Source organism: Lissotriton helveticus, chromosome 1_1 (genome assembly GCF_964261635.1).
Source record: "Lissotriton helveticus chromosome 1_1, aLisHel1.1, whole genome shotgun sequence".
Classification (NCBI taxonomy): Eukaryota; Metazoa; Chordata; class Amphibia; order Caudata; family Salamandridae; genus Lissotriton; species Lissotriton helveticus.
In genome coordinates, this window is record NC_136057.1 from 280,155,764 (window position 1) to 280,176,956 (window position 21,193).

General features: G+C 45.5%; 1 protein-coding gene across 3 annotated transcripts in view; it reads right to left on the minus strand.

Annotated features, from left to right (window-relative positions):
• The window catches only part of DENND2A (DENN domain containing 2A), a 333,243-nt gene that overhangs the window by 16,611 nt on the left and 295,439 nt on the right, over window positions 1-21,193 (minus strand). For all 3 annotated transcript variants that reach the window (XM_078668189.1, XM_078668188.1, XM_078668186.1), the window contains one exon: window positions 16,015-16,254. In XM_078668189.1, the coding sequence (XP_078524315.1) occupies window positions 16,015-16,254 (240 nt within the window). The remainder of the gene's footprint in view (window positions 1-16,014; window positions 16,255-21,193) is intronic.

Genomic DNA, 21,193 nt, shown 5'->3' on the forward strand with positions numbered 1-21,193 from the left:
GCGGCCCATTGAGCGTACCAACCCAGCCTACATTAGGGTGGTGATATGCCGTTGGTATTTTAGTAACATGGGAAAATACCTTCATTTCATTAGAATCATGTGTCTGGGAATGTAATCTTGTGTGCAGATAGTCAGATCATCCGTGTCTACTCGATTACAGTTGTGACATTTTTTTTAAAAATAACCATCATCTCTCGGAATTGGCATTCCATGGAGAGACAGGGTGAGGGTGTTTTACCATTTTAAAGCAGAAAAATCTTAGCGCGCTATACCCTGGTTCAATCGTGTGATCTCTTATGTGGGTATGTTATTAGTTACGCAATTAGTGTTTCAAGCAGATAGTTGTAACCACATATAATAATGATAATTCAAAAACTGTAGATCACACAGACTTAATTTGAGGTAGCTTGTTGCTCCTTGGGATACAGCGAGGAGGTGGGCCCTGTGGTCACACTCTGTAATGGGTTTAAACTAACACATAGACTTAGCTTGAATGGGCCGTTTGCTCTGAAATCAGGCTCTGCACGTTATAATTACTTCTTTAAGGTACCTCACCCGCAGTCAAACCTACCGCATCCTCAACAGTCCTGTAGATTGAGGACGGAGGTCGGGTGGCTCAGTTTAAAAATGCTATAACGGTTTCCGGTCCGCCGGGAACCGCCATGACCGGTGTTTGACCTCACATAGGATGGAGCGGCGTCCTAACGTGTGTTTGATTTGCACAGACGTGCTATGACGTGTGCTTGTTGTGGATATGCGAGACCCTCGCTGTCTGTCACTGGATTCTCGTGTCATGAGGCGACATAAGAGGTTTTGTTATTTTTAAAAAAGCCCATGTGCCTTTAATGCATATATACCTCCAAGTTGTCATATAGCATCTAGGGGAACAACCATGTGCATGAGCACTATGATGACATGGTGCAGATTTTACTTATCATTGGTTTATCATTCCTCTGTTAATATTCCCATATATTTATAATGGTTCCTGCATTTGGAAAATTCATCACGGAGGAGCAGGATACTTGTGGGTCAAAAATTGAAATGTATGGTTTTGCTCATATTAAAACCTTCGTTCTGTAGCGGTGATCATGTTTCCATTTTTTTAAATTATCAGGAGCTATCTAAATTAATGCAGTTTTTTCATACCTCCAACTTTATACATAGTACATAGGATATAGCTCCAAGGTGTATTGTCATTCAGCCCTGTTTTAGGAGTTGACATTTGGTATATCCACCGTTGTTCTTTCTCAAAGAGGCAGCTTGCCAGATTTCCTGAAGAGTTTAACAATTGTTCTATAATTACCCAATTCATGTCATTGGGAGTGTGTCCCTGTTGGATGAAGTGTTCTGTAATTTGTGTTCTGTTTGTTCTGCATCTTATATTATGTTCGTTTATTCCCGTCTTGATTCCGCAGGAGTTCATGCCCACGTATTTTAAAATTATGTCTGTGGATTGCAATTTGTGTGTTTTCGTAATGTCCAGGTGTTATCTGGTTTAAGGTTCAGAGTTTTTGTTGTACTCGTTAGATGGCAGACCTAGTTTCAACAGGCATGATGTCCAGTCACCTCCGGAAGACCCCATAACCTTCTGTGCTTCTTACATCAGTGGCTATACGGTGTTGAGGTCTTGCTCTTACCATACTGTATTTGAAGCACTGTGCGTTTTTGAAAGAGAAGAGGAGTTTATCCCATTTTCGGTTTCCTAATTGGATTATGCACAAGTTTATTTATTTATTTATATTTAATCTTATAAAGTGCGCAGCTACCCGAAGTTTTCCCGGCGCTGAACCAAAGACAAAGGAAGTGTGATTGCAGACTCGATTATTGATTAAAAAGCCAGGTTTTAAGATCTCTGCGGAACGTAAGATGGTTAGATTCCGTTCGAAGAGGAAGAGAGTTCCACAGGGACGGGGCTAAGAAGGCAAATGAGCGACCGCCCATTCTGGCTCTCCTAATTCTGGGAATCTGAAGTTTGTGTTGATTGGATGACCGCAGAGAGCGCGAGGGGACATACAAATGAATCAAGGATGTTAGATATTGAGGTGCCTTACCCCAGATGATTCTGTGTGTGAAACAGAGCGCCTTAAATTTAGAGCAACTCAATGCGGAGCCAATGAAGGCTACGCAGAGAGGGGGAGGTAGAGGATTGAAAAGGTAAATTACATAACAGACGTACTGCCATGTTCTGGACAGTCTGTAATTTACGAATTACCTCTTTGCTAGCCCCCAGAAGAAGGATGTTGCCATAGTCCAGGCGAGAGGTAATAAGCGCCTGGACTACGGTTTTCTGGGTGTCAAGGGGGAGCATCCAGGCAATTTTCCTCAGCCATTTAAGAATGACTGTGCAGGTGGAAGAGACTTTAACAGCATGTTGCCTCATGGACAGTTGGTTATCAAAAATGATGCCCAAATTGCGTGCTGTTTTGGAGGGAATGGGAGGGGTACCCATTTGGACAGGCCAAAGAGAGGGCCCCCCATAAGGCGGTGTTATTGCCAAACAGAAGGAGTTCTGTTTTTCCTCCATTTAATTTTAGCTTGTTGTTGTGCATCCAGGAGGCGATGTTGCTAAGTCCAGAACAAAGGGCAGATGTAGTAACATGATGACTGGTGGAAAGTGAGAAGATGATCTGAGTGTCATCTGCATAAGAAAATATGGAGAGCCCCGCTTGCTCCGCAATGGTCGCCAAGGGTTTTTGTTACAATTTTTTTTATGCAATTCGAGATGGTATTATACATTGTTACACACGTTAGGGGAATCGAGTTTTCATTTCTAACTGGTGGACCAAGTAGGGCTTCCCTGTTTTGATTAGTAGCTCTTTTTGAAAAAAATTTAAAGGATCTTTTCTGGATAGTCGTGATCCTGCTACTTTTCTTGCAGTTGTTTGGCTTGGATGATGAAAATCCATTTTCTTTGAGCTGTTCCTCCTTAAATCGGAGAACTTAGCCATAGGGAAGGTTTCTCAGCGTGTCCTCTGGTGGAAGCTGTCAAATTTGAGCAGCATGTTCTAGCTGGCTTCTAGGCACTTTAGGCAGATCTTCAGCTCCTCCATCAGAAAGTGTAAACTTCACGTGTCATCTCCACGCCTGTGGGAAAATGGCTGTAAGGCACATACTAGTCCTTCAAATACTCTGGTGAGCACTCCCTTACTAGGTCACAAATAACTTTGACCTGGATGAAAATAGGGTGGTATGGATTTTCATTTAATACACATTTCCCAGACAGGAGATGCTGATCCACTGACCCAAACTTCAGGACCAGTTTGGGTTGGTTCCCTTTCAAATGTAATGCCCAGTCGCTCCACAGACACTCCCTTTGTGTAAAATGACAGCTCTCCAAGCAGGTAGCAATGGGAAGGCTTCATGCCGGAGTGCCGCAATAATGAGCATAATGAAGTGCCTGTTCTCTGCATCAGGCGGTCCTCAGCCTTCTTGAAGCAGTAATCTCAGACAAAAAGATGGGCTCTGGCCACACAGACTTCCTCACCTTGACAGAAACTGCAGTGTCCAGTGTCACCCCTCACCACTAGCACCAGCAGTGCTGAAGAAGAACTAATTCGCAGCCCTCTGGCTAATAATGATTTTTGAAGGGCAACCTACAGATACAGTAATTCAGGAAATAGACTTCCACTGTTGTGTGTGTGTGTGAGGGGCTGTCCACTGGATGTCAGGGGAAGGTTCTGGGTTTCACATAAGAGCTGAACTTTACACTAGAGAGGTCAGCAGACTGCACACTCACTGACACAAGAAAAACAAGTGGTCACGCTACAGATTCTCAAAATATTTGTACACTGTCACCACTGATGTGTTACACCCATGGCATGTTACAATCAGGGCATTGACAGTAGATCACCACAAGCTATCAATGCACACTTGGTGTACCACTCCAGGTCACAGAACAAGTTCTGGACACCAATTTCCAGGGACATGCTTAAACCTCTGTACACATGCTAGATTAGCATAACATCAGGGCCATAATAAGGATGCCAGTTTCAAACATACTTGGGACACAGGCACAGGTTTGGTTAATATGAAGGAGACATTCCTATCCTAACACATATCTTCTGGTCTGACAGGCAAGAACTCAAAAGGTAGAAGCAGTTGGGGGCTATATTTCAGCCCAGGTTTCTGCAAATTGATCTGTTCCAGACACTTGGAACAGCAGAGGTGTTTCAAGAAAAGAAATGAACAAAATAAATTTTCCTTTGCACTGCATATCAAGAAGGCTGCCTCTGACTATAATACGGCCAGGGTGGGCCAAAAATGGAACATAATAAATTGAAGTGTGTGGCTGGAACATGTCACTGGTAGAAATGTGGATGGGAGGGATTTCATTAAATACTTTGACACTTCACCACAACGTTTTAAGGAAAACACATGTATTTCTCTTTTAACTGTTAGCACATGTTAAAAGGGGCAGAAGCGGAGGTAAGGGTCACAGTGACAAGTAGTCTAACTAGAAAAAAGGGCGAGTATGGAAGTGCTGGATGGTTGTCTGTTAAATGAAAGCCCAGGACTGGATATACCATGTCAGCTTCATGCGGCCATATTTCTACGTGTTCTTCATCCTACTACCTGCACCTAAATGCTGGCAAACTCAGTTCTAGAACAAGACGGGACTTTAGTTCAGCTCTGAACCTTTCTAAGGAGATTTCAAGCAGGAGGTCTGTGATTAAGGTGTTCCATAAATGAGCACCGAACTAAAAAAAGCCCAATCCTGCTACAGCTCACCTGTTAGAAAAACTGAGACTATGCAGACAAATACTTGTGAGGGAAAATTGATGTGCTGGGGTAACTTTACAATTCCCCAGTGAGCTAAAGGGCAAATGCATAACATTTTGGCATTATGAACATTTTGCACAACGCTGTAAACACTTGATGACTGAAATGGTACCAAACATTTATTAATGCAACTCATTTATCATTAATATTAGGGATTTTAGATGCTACTTCTTCACTTCTGGATGGCAATATTCTGTATAGTGGCCCAAGGCAAATTGCAGTTCTACCAAGGGGTTTGCGAGTATCACAGAGTTCGTGAGCAGGTTTCTGATAACTATAAATACATACAGATCAGTAAGTCTCACAGAAGCATAGCAGAAGTCCTGGGTGAGCACCTGCCATCCTTAAAACCAAAGATGCAACAATACTCACTTTGTTCATGTGCACATTCCAGCAAGTAAACCTAAAGTTACGGGCTTCATAAAAGTGTCTAGAAAGAATCACTCACTAAAAATAAGGAACATTTTAACTGGCTATTGGTTTGTAGCTTTTAGTGCTGTAGATTGACATGCTTTGCAAACTCCTGCCATCTAGTGTGGGGTGCAGACTTTGCAAACTTGTTTTCTTTGATGCCCAAGTCTTGATTTCAAGAGAACTCGTGATCCCACCACAAACCACACCCTGCACCAGGAAATGCTTTTTTCCCCAGTGGGTGAGTTATGCAAGACATGACAACTCACTTGTGAACATGGACGAAAGACTACCCAGCAGCTGAAGCTTGCAACTCACTGTGATCGTGCTAGTGCGGACAGCTGGAGTAAGTGGGTGCACCTTGTTTTTGGATGTAATATTTGGCGGACATTTTTGTCCTCATTAGGATTGTCTTGTTTCGAAAGAGCGTCTAAAATGTTCCAATCGCCAAATGGACCGGTTTAAGCTCTAGAAAGTTGATATATGATACTTTCATTGCTCCTATCATCCAGCTACCTTTGAACAGTCATGTAGTTCAGATGTGGTCCCCACCTTGTAAGTGAGAAGTCTTTGATAATGGTCACCTGTGGTTCAGGTCCAGAAATGGTCTGACTAATAACACAATTTTAAATTGGGATGAATTCAAGGCTCAACCAACACTAGATCTTTCCATTTACCCATCACTTGTGACCATTGTCTGGACACACACTCCTCTAGAGCACACACACATATACAGCAGAGTGTGTGCACTATGGCAATGCAGGAGGCCATCATCCCCACAGTTTCATGATAGTTTTCACTTTTAGAGGACGTGATGTGTGAAAAAGTGGAAGCAGCCTTTGAAATCACCCTATCTTGGTTGGGAGCAGCTTCGAGGTCACCGAGTTTAGAACTGCCCCTAAAAAGGGTTGGATCCGCTGAGGACAGAGATAGAACTTTTTGGCATTGATTGTAAATCATATCCTGTGCAGGAGTGACACAGCTGCTTAAGTGTGAGCTAGGCATTGCTGTCTGCTGCTGTTTTTTTAGATGCTGATCACCCAGATACAGACACCCCAATGGCGTGCCCTGTGGGTGCAGGGGCATTTACAGAAGCGCTTCTACCTCCTCCTCAAATGCTGCCCCTGAGTTTTCCTCAGATATGGGCCTTCTGCACCGGTTTCTCCTGAAAGGTGTGATGATGGTGATACCTGGAACACCGAGGTGTTGTTGCAAATTTCGCACTCCGTCGTGCCTTTTTAGAGTACTCCCATAGGTCTTTCATTATTGGTGTCTTGTTTATCTAGTCCATAACATTTTCCAACCAAAATCCAACAAGCATTTGCAATGCGATAGGTCTCGCATTTGCAAGAGTTTAAACTATTGGCATTGTAAATGACCATGCCTTATATTTATGTGTAAAAAACCAACACGTAAATAAAAGGCATTGCCATTTACAATGCCAATAGCTCAAACTCTCACAACTGCGAGACCTATTGCATTGCAAATGCTTGTCTGTAGAAGGTATCAGTACCTTTGATCATTACTAGAGGTCCCTAGAGTCTGAAACAAAGCTTTTGTACAGCAGGGTGCAGCACTTGAGGCTGTCACTAGAGGTTCCTGGAGTCAGACATTTGTCCTTTTACGTAGTACCTTTGGTCATCGCTAGAAGTCCCTGTAGTGAAAAACAAATCTATGTTTATAACATGCTGTAGTAGTACTTTAGGTGACTACTATATGTCCGCGAGTTCAGAAACAAATATTTTCCTTATGTCGATATTAGAGAGTCCTGGAGTCAAGCACAAATCTCTGAAACAGGGTATGTAAGGTCCTAAATTGAGGTCTGGATCCAGACCCAGTTCTTTTCCGTAGCAGACTGCAGTACCTTGGTTTGTTCCTAGAGGTCCCAGAAGCACAGTGCAATTCCTGTGTTATCACTGGGGGTCCCCAGTGTCACGTATGTCCTTTTTAATGAGTCTACAGTACCTTATGGAATTAATCGAGGTCCTATTCGTGTCCACCACTGCTTTTTCAGTCTCAAGATACACGAGAATTATGAATAGAGCAGTTGCCTTGAAAAGGCTTTTGTTGGATGCGAAAAGAAACAAATCACTAAAAGACGTTTGCATCAGTCTACATCCCGGAGAGCACTTGCCTTCAACATAATTCGCTTATTGCCTCGCACAAGTCTATTGACTTTTGCTTATTAGCTGTGTCCTGAATAAATATGCTAGTCATTATCCAAGCTATCCATAGGTTCTGGAAGAAGCAGAAATGGCTTTTTAACACACAAGTAATCATCTGTATCTAGAACAGCAAGTTTTATTATAAAAGATAGTCTTGAGTAAATCCGTCCAGATGGAATAATGGGCATGCAAATGAAAGTAAGAGAGCGGAGTCATTGAAAGACAAGCCAAGAGTGCACTCCACCCCATCACCATACAGACAACATTGGCTCTGCTGGCATTAGATGCCGTTCACTTTCCATCAGCCGCGTAACGCCTGCTAATCCTTGATAACCTATTGCATGGCTCAAGCCACTTTCTTTGAAAATAAGATCAACGAAGCAGCTTGCAAACCTAAAGAGATCTATCAGATCGCTAAAAGTTTGCTTAAACTCCCGGACAAACTTCCAGATCCTCTGACCGCACAAACCCGCTGCAATGAGCAGGCTGACTATTTTTATAACAAAATAGCAACGATCTACTCCTCCTTTCCCCCACTTCCTCATCCTCTTCCAGAACAGCAATATTACAGACCCACCCCTCCTATCTCCCTGGAATCCTTTGCACCTCTGGAGCACACCAGCCTAGAAACTATAATGCTGCAGGTAAAGTCTGGATCCCCCAGTGACACAGCCCCAGCTCGCTTCCTAAAAACAATCACGCCCACCATTCTCCCCACTATCCAAAATCTGATTAACAACTCTCTCTCAACAGGACTCGTCCCTCCGAAGTGGAAACAAGCTACAGTTAAAGCCCTCCTTAAAAAACCTAACTTAGATCAGATGAACCCAGGAAACTACCGTCCGATCTCCCTGCTACCATGGATTACAAAAATTGCAGAAAACATGTAAATAAATGAATCACGGAATTCCTGGAAACAAACAGATCCCTGGATACCTCGCAGACCGGGTTCCGTCCCATGCATGGAACTGAAACTGCCTTACTAGCAGTAACAGAAGGAGCTAGAAGGATTGTGGATGAAGGCGGCACTGCGGCCATTATTTTACTGGACCTCAGTGCCGCCGTCGACACTGTGAATCATGACATCTTACGTCAAAGAATGTCAGAGCTAGGGATAACTTCAACTGCGGCAGCCTGGCTACACTCCTTTCTCTCTGACCGCTCCTTCCGAGTCTGCGAGGGCAAGACCACATCGCCCAGCAAACCTCTCAGTTGTGGGGTTCCTCAGGGCTCGTCCCTGAGCCCCACACTGTTTAATATTTACATGCTCCCCCTTGCAGAAATAATACACCCTTTTGGCGTTCAAGTCGTGTCTTACGCCGACGACACGCAATTGGTAGTTACCCTTACCCATCCCTCTTCCTACTCCAGTGATCTCAGAGGCTGTATGGAAGCAGTCTGCACCTTGATGAGCCAGTCTTACCTAAAGCTCAACGGCGATAAAACTGAGCTAATGGTGCTGGGCAGCGCCCCTCAAAAATCTATTGACTCACTGTGGCCGCCAGCACTAGGCCCTGCTCCCTTAGCCAGAGATACCATCAAGAGCCTGGGTATCTGGCTGGATAATGCATTAACCTTCGGCCACCAGGCAACCAAATTAGCAGCCACCTGCATGAGCATCATCAGACTCATACGTAAGATTCTACCACTCCTTCCTTTCAAGGCCAGACAGATCATGGTCCAGGGTCTAATTCTCTCCCGGCTGGATTTCGGAAATGCCCTATATTTAGGAGCCCCCGAATCCACCCTGAAAAAACTGCAGGTTATTAAAAATTGCGCTGCTCGGACTCTTCTACGCATTCCTCGCCGGCAATCAGTGAAAACCGAACTAAGAGCCCTGCACTGGCTACCTGTAAAAGACAGAGTTAGCTTCAAAAGCATGTGCATCGCCCACCGTGCTTACTGGAGAAAGGGAGCAATTCTCAATCATACTCTGATTACCCCCTACCACCGCAACAGGCAGCCGAGGTCGACCCTCGCCTTTCAAGCCACCATTCCCAGGTTCAAAAGAGAAAGAAGTGGAGGAAGAATGTTCTCAACTAATGCTGCAAGGCTCTGGAACTCCCTTCCACTTTCCATCCGGTCGGAACCTAACATCTTGCCTTTCCGGAAAAAATTAAAAACCTTCTTCAACAGATAACCTCGCCCGGCCTCACCCTCCTGTATTTCGGCTAGAGCGCTAGGACGCCTGCGGGTAACTATCGCGCTATATAAAAATCTATTCATATCATATCAGATAGTGGACATTACAAAGATGAGGGTAGAGGGAGATGTCGTGATGTGAGGCAGCATAAAAGTATTCTTGCCTTTGGTAGAAAAAGTCTTGTTCGCACCCCTTCGTTGATTTGAAGTGAGGTAATTTTTAAGAATGTTTTGTGGGTGGTGTGAGAAGTTGGCCTGGTATATGATGTTCACTATTCTAGTGAGCACCTTGCACGAGTCCAAACAACCCTTATGGTGATGGTTGTAAAGTCAACCTTATAGACCAGCTATCCTAGTGGTAGCATGGACAAAGCAGTCTTAGGCTAAACTCAAGAGGGCATGTGAAGCCAGCTGTTTTACTATATGTAACCCCTTTAATACCAAATGAAAGGACACGACACAGGTTATATATATATATAAAATATATGTGTATTTATTACTAAATTAATCCTCTGAACTCTTTATGAGGTCAGAGGCACAAGCTCATAACACGATACTTAATTATCATACAATAAGTTGCACAAAATACAGCAATGCCCATGGCGCACTTCGAACCACATACTAAAATAGTGGTATAAGAACCACGTCAGAACAAAAGATAGGCCTAGGGCCTGGAGAATCGCTGGGGCTACCCTGTACTACCAAAGGATAGGGAGCAGGAGGCCCACGGGAGGCGGGTGCAGTGTCTTTACATACACACGCGAGTTACCATAGAGTTAGAATGGGAACGAAAGAAATGGAAACTAGGTCTTTTAGGTCACTTCCGGATGGACTAGGAGAAAGCTACTGAAAACTAGGACACTAGGATAGTTAATACCCACAGGAGCACCGAAGTACTTGCGTTACCTCACCCACAGAAAGCGGATGCATAGGTGTCAAGTGTGTCGGGTTTCGTCGCTGAATCCTATGGAGCCTTGAAGAAAGATGCTGCAGGCGACCAGGAGGGAAGTGTCTGGTTGGATCCAAGGGCGGATCGAGGATGAAGAGTACCTGAAAGCAGAGGGGACAGAGTCTGGGTCACTAGCCAGTGACCAGGAAGGAACCAGGCGATGTCGCAAAGCAATCAGGTGATGTCGTGAAGCTTGTCTCTGCAGCCACGTGGACCAGGAGGTGTCGATGACGACCAGGAGCTGAATACGGACTGTCCCGCGAAGGATCTCGCTGTCGTCTTCCGGATTGGAGTCAACAAGCCTTGGCAAAGGCAACCCACGCAAGAATCCAAGATGGCTTCTGGACCAGACCAGCAAGGTCTGATGGGCTTCTCCTTTTCAGGGAAGCAGGGACCAGTCTGGAGCAACCAGACCAGCGGTGTAGATTCAAAGGTTCGTCATCACAGAGGCCACTAGCCAATGGGCAAGTGACCGGACAGACGCGTCGAGCAGAAAAATGCAGAAGGGCCCCACGCGGCACTGGTGGAGTGTGGAGGGCTGATCTTCGGTGCAGATGGTGCTCGGGGATGGGGCTTCTCAATCCCCAATGCACAACTTCGAGGGTGCCTCGGAAGTTGCATGGAAAGCAATTCGCTGGCTTTCCAAGATGGCCGGTCCCACGTCTCTCGTCGCCTCCACGGGTCTCAGCTTTGCTGTGGCTGTGGATCGGGCTGAAGGAAGTCTGGGTCTTGTCAGGCGCTGTGCTCGGGCTCCGGCGGGAGCGTCGACAAAGCAAACCGTTGATCGCTTGATGGTGCCTGCTTACACAGGGTGGTCACTCCTTCAGTCTTCTATCTTCAGGTAGAACGTCGAAGGTCCAGAGTTTCGTTTCAAGTTTCAGTCAGGATAAATCTAAAGTCTCTAGACTCAGCTCCTACCTATATACAAAATTTAGGGGCTGGATTACCTGCTAGGTCCCTCCTATGGGTGGGACCAGGGAAGGGGGTGGTTACACCCCTTTCCCTTTGTCTAGTTTCGCGTCAGAGCTGGGGCTGGAGTGCTCCAGCACCGGTTTGAACCGGACTATGCATGGGACACCTTGTGTGCCCCAGGCAGTGTCTCATTTCATTCAGCCCTCCCTGCCCCAATACACTATGGCCTGTCTGGGGTGGTGCTAACAGGAAACCTATTGTCCAAGCCTCCCTCGCTGGAAGGACTCCTAGCAGCAGGAGGTCAGACTTGTGTCTGTGGCAGAGGCATCCATTTTGTGATGCTGAGGCTCTGGTTAACTTTAACCGGGATTACTAGGAACAACATGTCTTCTCCCTCTAGAAGGGTGGAATGCTACCCCCGTCGCCAGAACTGGCGAGGGGGTAGTATTCCAAAGCGTATGACACCTTACACTACATGTTTTGATAAAGCCAAACTAAAGTTAGCATTCAACCGCGAGGATTATAATGCACTTAAGAGTATATGGTATGGCTATATCATAGAACAGCTATAAGGACATGGTTCCGAAAGCTGCAGACAGACTAAGCTCATGCTAGAGCCTCATCTCACATAAAACCAAGCACTCTGCCTTCAGGATTGTTAAGGCCTGCCATAGGAGTGACTTATAGGTGCATATGTGTCTATATATAATGGTAGGTATAGGAATACTATACCTAAGCAAGGGGTGCTTACACGACCTTGCCCCAGCTGAGTGATCAGCCAGTTGTGTCAGTTTGGATGGCCAGCCAGGGGTGGCATAAGATAAGCTGCAGCCCCTGGTAGGCCTTGGGTGCACCTATGCACTGGGTACCTATGGTACACTGTACAGGGACTCGCAAGAATGACCCATTTCCCAATGGGTGATGTACCTTAAGTACATGGTATGAATTTAGAGAGAGAACAGCTGTGCTGTGGGTTTGATTAGCAGGCCCACAGCCACATTAAAGTCTAAAAACCAGTGAAGCAAAAAGCAAAAAGCGGGGTGACCATAGGAAAGCAGACCCTACTCTCCTACAGGTGGGACTTCAGTCCACTGGCTACATCCTTCAAGGCACCAGAGTGAGTTCATTTGTAAATGCTTAATCTCGTAAATCATCCAGAAGAAAAAAAGAGGAGCCATGTTGAAAACTAATAGTTCAAGCCCACTGTGGTGCTACCAGAATCAGTGTCATGTTGCTAGTTCTGCTTTTGCTGAGCACTATGTGTATCAGTGGTATCGGGGGGAAAAGCGTAGGCAAATGTCTTCGACCAGCTTATCCATAGGGCATTCCCCTGGGATTGTTCCCTTGATTGCCTGGATGCGAAGTATCGGCATTTTGCATTCTGGTGTGTTGCAAATAGGTCTATTTTTGGGGTCCCCCACTTCTTGAATAGCTCGAGTTTCCTGTGGATTAAGCTCCCACTCGTGGGATGCTGATGTCTGTCTGCCTCCACATTGTCCTTTCCTGGTAGGTGTATTGCCAGGAGATCTATTTCTAGTGGGATGGCCCATCTTCATATTTGTTGATGTAGAACATTGTTGTGGTGTTGTCGGTTTGTATCAATACTCTGTCTGTACAGTTGTTTCTGGAAGGCTTTTAGGGCAAGGAACACAGTCTTTAGTTCCAGGTAGTGGATGTGTCTGATCGCATTTGTTGGAGTCCACAGACCCCTCACCTTGGACTGGTTTATGTGTGCTCCCCATTCCCTCTGGGATGCGTCTGTGGTGATGCTCACTGTTGGGTTTGGTGGTGTTAAAGGCTTCCCCCTTGTTATGTTCTCTTTGTTCCACCACACTATCTCCTCTTGCACTGCGCGCATTACAACCACTAGATCTTCCCAACTTCCTGTAGCTTGTGACCATTGTTGTTGGAGCCATTCTTGGAATGGTCTCATGTGGAGTCGTATATTGGGGACTAGGTATATGCAGGACGCCATCATCCCCATTATTTTGCTCGCTGTCCTCACTGTCAGAGCTTGCCCCTTCTGGTATTGATGCGTCTCCTTCAGCAGGGCAAGTGTTCTCTTGTCGCTGGGGAACACCTTGCTCTGAATGGTGTTGATCTGTGTGCCCAGGAAGATCTTTACCTGTTCTGGCTCCATTGAGGATTTCCCCCAGTGAACAGAGAATCCCAGTTCTGTCAGCGTCTGTGTGACCCACTGTGCATGTAGTTGGCATTGTTTGTAGGAACTTGCCTTTATTAGCCAGTCATCGAGGTAGGGGTATACATGAATCCCTTCCCTCCTTAGGTACACTGCTACAGCTGCAAGGCATTTTGTGAAGACCCTTGGTGCGGATTTTAGTCCGAAGGCTAGGGCTGTGAACTGGTAGTGCGCTTTGTTGATGGCAAATCTTAGTAGGTGTTTGTGTTATGTGTAGGTAGGCGTCTGAGGTCTATGGTGGACATAAAATCTCCGTCCCTTATCTGAGGAATAACCTCCTGTAGGGATGTCATTTTGAATGTTTGAGTCTTTATGTATTGGCTTAGGAACCGTAGGTCCAGGATGGGTCTTAACATCTCGTCCACCTTAGGTACGAGGAAGTAGTTTGAGTACACTCCCTTTCTTTGACCCAAACCGTTTCTATCGCCTTCCTGTGGAGGAGGTCTTGTGCTTCCGGTAGGAGGAGCGCGAGTTTCTTTGCAGAGCGCGCCTTGCTTTTTGGTCTCCTGTTTGGTGGCTTATTTTCCAGTTCTATACAGTATCCGAACTGTATGATGTTCAGTATCCATTTGTCTGTTGTTATTTTTTTCAACTCCTGGAAGAAGTATCTTAGTCTGCCTCCTACTGGTGTTACATGTTCTCTGATCCTTGACTTGAGTGCGTGTAACTGTTTTTTGGGTCTTTTGTCGTGCCCCTCCCCTAGAGGTGTTGTGTGGGTTGGCACGTTCGGTGCAGCAGATTCACTTTGAAGTGGGATGCTGGCCACCTCTTGTTTGTCCTCGTCCATTCGAACGCCCGCAAAAGGACTGGCCCCATGGTTGTTACTGCCAGGTTTGCTGCTGCTGACCCTGCTGCGCTTGGTTGTTGCCCTGGTATGTTTGTTGGAATATCTGGTGTTGGGGGGCCCCTTCTCATACCTCTGAACTGCAACGCTCCCATGGACCTTGCAGTTTCATTCTCCTTCTTCAGCTGCGTTAGTTTTTCATCTACTGAAAGGTGTGTTTAGAATATTATTCTGGACTTCTGGCTTGAAACCTGAAATTCTCAGCCAGGCATGTCTCCTTTCTGTTATCCCAATCATCATGAGCCTGGTGGGTGTGTCTGCCGCATCCAGGGCTGACTTGAGGCAGGAGTTTGCCATGTTCTTGCCTTCCTCCACCTGGTGTGCTGCTCTCTGCTGGTACTGTTCAGGGAGGTGTTCGAGTAGTTGTCCGACCTCTTCCCAATGCTGGTACATATGCCTGTTGAGTAGGGCATTAGAGTTAGCAATGCGCCAGTGAATTGCTGCATTCCTCTCTATTTTCCTTCCAGTGAGGTCCATCCTCTTACTTTCTTTGTCTTGAGTTGGCCCTGAGGTCTTGGGAATGTTAGCCCTCTTTCTGGCTGTTGCCGCAATTTATTTTTATTTATAAAGTTTTATATAGCGCAAACTTGATCCCGAAGGATATCAGATGGACGTCGAAGTTTTCGATCTTCCTCTCCTTCTTCGCGTCCCGGCTCTGTGATCTTGATTGTGAGATGTATTCTCCAACTTTTTCGGTGGTTTTCTGTTTTATCCTCTCCTTTTTCTCCAAAATCTCTGGAACCTCTCGGTGACGATCCAGACCCAACGGTGGAAAAAAGAATCTGAAGATGGCGCCCAAAGGTGGGAGCTCCCGGGGGAAGCGCGCCGACGTCACGGGAGGACACCAAACGGTGGACGTCGACGCCCACCTGAGCTACGAAAAAAAAAAAAACCCAGACAAATACTACGATACCAGATCCAACCACTAGACCGTGGAATAATGCACAACATAGTGAATCCAGAAAGATTCACACTACAAAACTATTTATTTTAAAAGAGAAAATCACATTTTGCAAAGGGTACTGAAAGGTTTTGCAATTTTGCTACAGGATGGTGCCCTGGGCCTTCTCTATTGTCTGATGGGGCAGCTTTGCTTTAAATGCGCCCTCTTTGGGAGCAGCAGGCAGCTTTGCATTAAATGCTTTATCGGTTGGAGCATTAGGCAGCTTTGCATTAAATGTTCCATATTTGGGAGAAGCAGGCAGCTTTGCATGAAATGCTCCCTCTTTGGGTGTAGCAGGCAGCTTTGCATGAAATGCTTCCTCTTTGGGAGTAGAAGGCAGCTTTGCATTAAATGCTCCCTCTCTGGGAGAAGCAGGCAGCTTTGCACTAAAGTCTCCCTCTTTGGGAGAAGTAGGCCGCTTTGCATTAAATGTTCTCTCTTTAGGAGAAGCAGGCAGCTTTGCATTAGATGCTCCCTCTTTGGGAGCAGCAGGTAGCTTTGCATTCAATGCTCGGTAGGTTGGAGAAGCAGGCAGCTTTGCATTAAATGCTCCATCAGTTGGAGCAGGAGGCAGCTTTGCATTAAATGCTCCCTCTTTGGGAGCAGCAGGCATCTTTGCATTAAAGCTCCCTCTTTGGGAGCAGCAGTCACACCCCGGCTGATGCTCACCTTTGGATCCCTGTTTCTGCAGCTCCCGCTCTTGGATAAATCCACCAAACATCTGAGTTTCCATGAAGACTTCCAGGAATCGCCGAAGGCTCTTGGAGGAGACGGACTTGCGGAAAGCTTCCCGATGCAGAGTTTTCTCGTCCCGCTCCCCAGGGACCAGGAAGAGTGAATAGTGACCCACAACCTCTACGAAGAAGCGCACAAAGGACTCGGAGACAATCTCATTGAGGGGGCTAGAGTCTGTGTGAGAGAAATGAAGTGAGAATTATTGAGGGAGACAGAGCTGAGAAGGAAGGGAGAGAGGAAAGCTAATTCTCAGCAGTTGTCTATGGCAAAGAAAAACTAAAAAAGGAAATTTAAAAAAAAAGTGAACAGACAATATAGAGAGGTTCAGAATACCAATGTGGAGGTAAAAGTATAGTATTGACTTACTGACGTTGAGAGGGTATTCAGCAACACTGAAAGGTCACTGAGTAGCAGCTCTGCTGTTTACTTAGTGACAATAGGAAGCTCCACTAAGATATACTCTGGGGGTGATTGTGGGATTTACTCAACGACACTGGGAGGCTGCACTAGGACTCAATGACACTGGGAGACTGCACTAATGTTCACTCAATGACACTAGGTGGAAGCCCACTGACTCACTCAGTGAGACTGCACTAGAAATCCCTGAGTGACACTAGGAGACTGCGCTAGGACTCCCTTAATGACACTGGGGGGATACTAGTACTCACTCAACACTCAATGATACTGGGAGGCAGCCATCGGACTCACTCAGTGAGACGGGGATACTATACTAGGACTCGCTCAGTGACACTAGGAGACTGTACTAAGATTCACTATGACCCCGGGAACCACTTCTCAGACTCACACAATGACACTGGGAGGCTGCACTAGGACTCACTCAATCAAACTTAGTGTCTACACTAGTGTTCATTCAGTGACACTGGGATGCTGCGCTAGGACTCACTCAGTGACACTGGGATGCTGCATTTGGACTCTGTGACACTGGGATGCTGCACTAGGACTCACTCGGTGACACTGGGATGCTGCACTAGGGCTCACTCGGTGACACTGGGATGCTGCACTAGGGCTCACTCGGTGACACTGGGATGCTGCACTAGGGCTCACTCGGTGACACTGGGATGCTGCACTAGGGCTCACTCGGTGACACTGGGATGCTGCACTAGGGCTCACTCGGTGACACTGGGATGCTGCACTAGGGCTCACTCGGTGACACTGGGATGCTGCACTAGGGCTCACTCGGTGACACTGGGATGCTGCACTAGGGCTCACTCGATGACACTGGGATGCTGCACTAGGGCACACTCGGTGACACTGGGATGCTGCACTAGGGCACACTCGGTGACACTGGGATGCTGCACTAGCGCCCACTCGGTGGCACTGGGATGCTGCACTAGGGCTCACTCAGTGACACTGGGATGCTGCACTAGGGCTCACTCGGTGACACTGGGATGCTGCACTAGGGCTCACTCGGTGACACTGGGATGCTGCACTAGGGCTCACTCTGACACTGGGATACTGCACTAAGTCTCCCTCGGTGACACTGAGAGGCTGCACTAGGGCTCACTCGGTGACACTGGGATGCTGCACTAGGGCTCACTGTGACACTGGGATGCTGCACTGGGGCTCACTGGGATGCTGCACTAGGGCTCATTCGGTGACACTGGGATGCTGCACTAGGGCTCACTCGGTGACACTGGGAGGCTGATCTAGGGCTCACTCGGTGACACTGGGAGGCTGATCTAGGGCTCACTCAGTGACACTGGGAGGCTGATCTAGGGCTCAATCGGTGACACTGGGATGCTGCACTAGGGCTCACTGTGACACTGGGATGCTGCACTAGGGCTCACTGGGATGCTGCACTAGGGCTCACTCGGTGACACTAGGATGCTGCACTAGAGCTCACTCGGTGACACTGGGAGGCTGGTCTAGGGCTCACTCAGTGACCCTGGGTGCCACTTCTCAGACTCACTAAACGACACAGGTATGCTGCACTAGTGTTCACTCAAAGACACTGGGAGGCTGTGATAGGACTCACTCCATGACACTGGAAGGCTGCGATAGGACTCACTCAATGATACTGGAAGGCTGTGATAGGACTCACTCAATGACACTGGGAGGCTGCGATAGGACTCACTCAATGACACTGGGAGGCTGCGATAGGACTCACTCAATGACACTGGGAGGCTGCACTAAAACTCACTCAATTACACTGGGAGGCTGCGATAGGACTCACTCAATAACAATGGGAGGCTGCGATAGGACTCACTCAATGACACTGGGAGGCTGCACTAGAACTCACTCAATGACGCTGGGAGGCTGCGATAGGACTCACTCAATGACACTGGGAGGCTGCGATAGGACTCACTCAATGATACTGGGAGGCTGCACTAGAACTCACTCAATGACGCTGGGAGGCTGCGATAGGACTCACTTAATGACACCTGGCTGCTTTGGGATTTACACTGACAAGCTGCTCTGTGGTTTGCAAATGCAAAAAGAACAGTTGATGGACAGAATGCAGATTAATGTCATACATTTTCCCCAGTACAGAGATCTGGCCTAAACCCATCTTTTTTTGCTCACCATGCCAGTCCAGTTTGAACCCTGCCATATGCAAATCAGTCTTGACCCTGCACGCAATGGGAACAGTCCAGCCCGAACCGCTAGGCCAGGTCCTTCGTGGACTGGAAACAAGCATCCAAGGACCGGTTTCGGGCTTTCTGCCCTCAACAGCCAGGATAGCTTGATTCCAGTGGCACAGTGAACCCAGGACCCACGTCTGGGCATACCTGGCGCACTCTGGCTGACAAATGAAAAAAGAACAATTGATGGAGAGAATGCAGAACAATATCATACATTCACCCCAGTACAGCGATCTGGGCCTAAATCCATTGTTTTTTTGCTCACCATGCCATTCTAGTTTGGACCCAGCCATATGCAAATCAATCTTGACCCTGCGCCGAATGGGATGCTTGTTTCCAGTCCAGGGAAGACATCCCTTGGCAGTTCAGGCTGGACTGTTCCCATGAGGCACAGGGTCAAGACTTGTTTGCATATAGCTGTGTATGAACTGGGGTGGAGAAGTGAGCTAAAGAACGTTGATGAATTCAACCCAGATCTGTGACTGGGGGTGAGTGTCTGAAAAGTTTCGGCGCTCCATCCATCATCTCCTTGTGTTTGCTTTGCTTGCCCTAAGTTGGCAGGGTATGCCCAGACGTGTCCCTTGCTTACTTTGCCACTGGATTCAAGCTAGCCTGGCTGAAGAGGGCTGTTAGCCCGAAACCGGTCCCAGGATACTTGTTTCCGGTCCAGGGAAGACACAGCTCGGCAGTTCGGCTTGGACTGTTCCCATGAGGCACAGGATCAAGATTGATTTGCATATAGCGGGTAAATGGTCAAAATATCCAATCCAAAATATAGACAAACCAAAATATTGAGTCCAAAATATCTAATGGACAAAATATCGAATGGACAGAATATAGACATCAAAAATATCGTTTTGAAGGTAAGTAATGTAATATCGATTTTAAAAATATAGACAGTCAAAATATCGAAGTACATTATATAGTTTATTAAAAATATCGAATTTTTAATAATATCGCAATTTTTTAAGTGTTTTTTATGTTAGTATATGTGTGAAAAGTGTATATATTTTTGTAATTTATTTTAAGTAATTAATTTTATGTTATTTAATTATTGTGTAATTTAATTCTGTAGCGGGTTGTGGGTTTATAGGGGAATAGGGTGGGATGTAATTTAATTATAATTAATTAAATATGTTAATTAATTAATTGGTATTTATTTAGAATAAATTGTTAATTTTTAATTGGTAATTAATTAATTCTTAATTGATAATTATTTTTTATTAATTGATTAATTGATAATTATGTGAATTAAAGTAATTTATTTTCTGTAGCGGGTTGTGGGTTTATAGGGGAATAGGGTGAAAAGTAACTTAATTATAATTAAATATGTTAATTAATTGGTATTTATTTAGAATACATAGTTAATTTTTAATTGGTAATTATTAATTCTTAATTGATAATTTTTATTAAATGAATAAATGATGAATATGCGAATTATATTAATTTTTTTCACTAGAGTGGGAATAGTAAAATTTACCCCTATGCTATCCAACGCTTTCCCTACTGTTGCACTCTCTGGAGTAGGAATAGTAATTTTTACCACTACGCTATCCAACGCTTTCCCTACTGTTGCACTCTCTGGAGTGGGAATAGTAATTTTTACCCCTACGCTATCCAACGCTTTCCCTACTGTTGCACTCTCTGGAGTGGGAATAGTAATTATTACCCCTACGCTATCCAACGCTTTCCCTACTGTTGCACTCTCTGGAGTGGGAATAGTAATTTTTACCCCTACGCTATCCAACGTTTTCCCTACTGTTGCACTCTCTGGAGTAGGAATAGTAAATTTTACCCCTACGCTATCCAACGTTTTCCCTACTGTTGCACTCTCTGGAGTGGGAATAGTAATTTTTACTCCTACGCTATCCAACGCTTTCCCTACTGTTGCACCCTCTGGAGTGGGAATAGTAATTTTTACCCCTACGCTATCCAACGCTTTCCCTACTGTTACACTCTCTGGAGTGGGAATAGTAATTTTTACCCCTACGCTATCCAACGCTTTCCCTACTGTTGCACACTTTGGAGTGGGAATAGTAATTTTTACCCCTACGCTATCCAACACTTTCCCTAATGTTGCACTTCCAGGAGTGGGAATAGTAATTTTTACACCTTCACTATCCTACGGTAACAATATTGTGTATTTTTTATTAATATTATGTTAATATATATATATGTTTTAACAGATATGATTGTATTTTATATAAGAAATTAGTTATTTAATAATTAAGGTAATTTAAGTATTTAAGTATATTTTAGCTATTTATTTTAAATATTTTTTTAATTTTACATTAATTTTAAGAAATTCGATATTTTTATAATGTATATATATATATATAAACGATATTTTGTCTGTCGATATTTTGGTACTTACCTGTTTGTAGATAGGAATTCGATATTTTGTCTGTCGATATTTTGAAATCTATATTTTGGGTAGTCTATATTTTGTCCCTCGATATTTAGTCAGTGATCCCATATAGCGGTGTCTCACCTGGGGTGGCGAAGTGAGC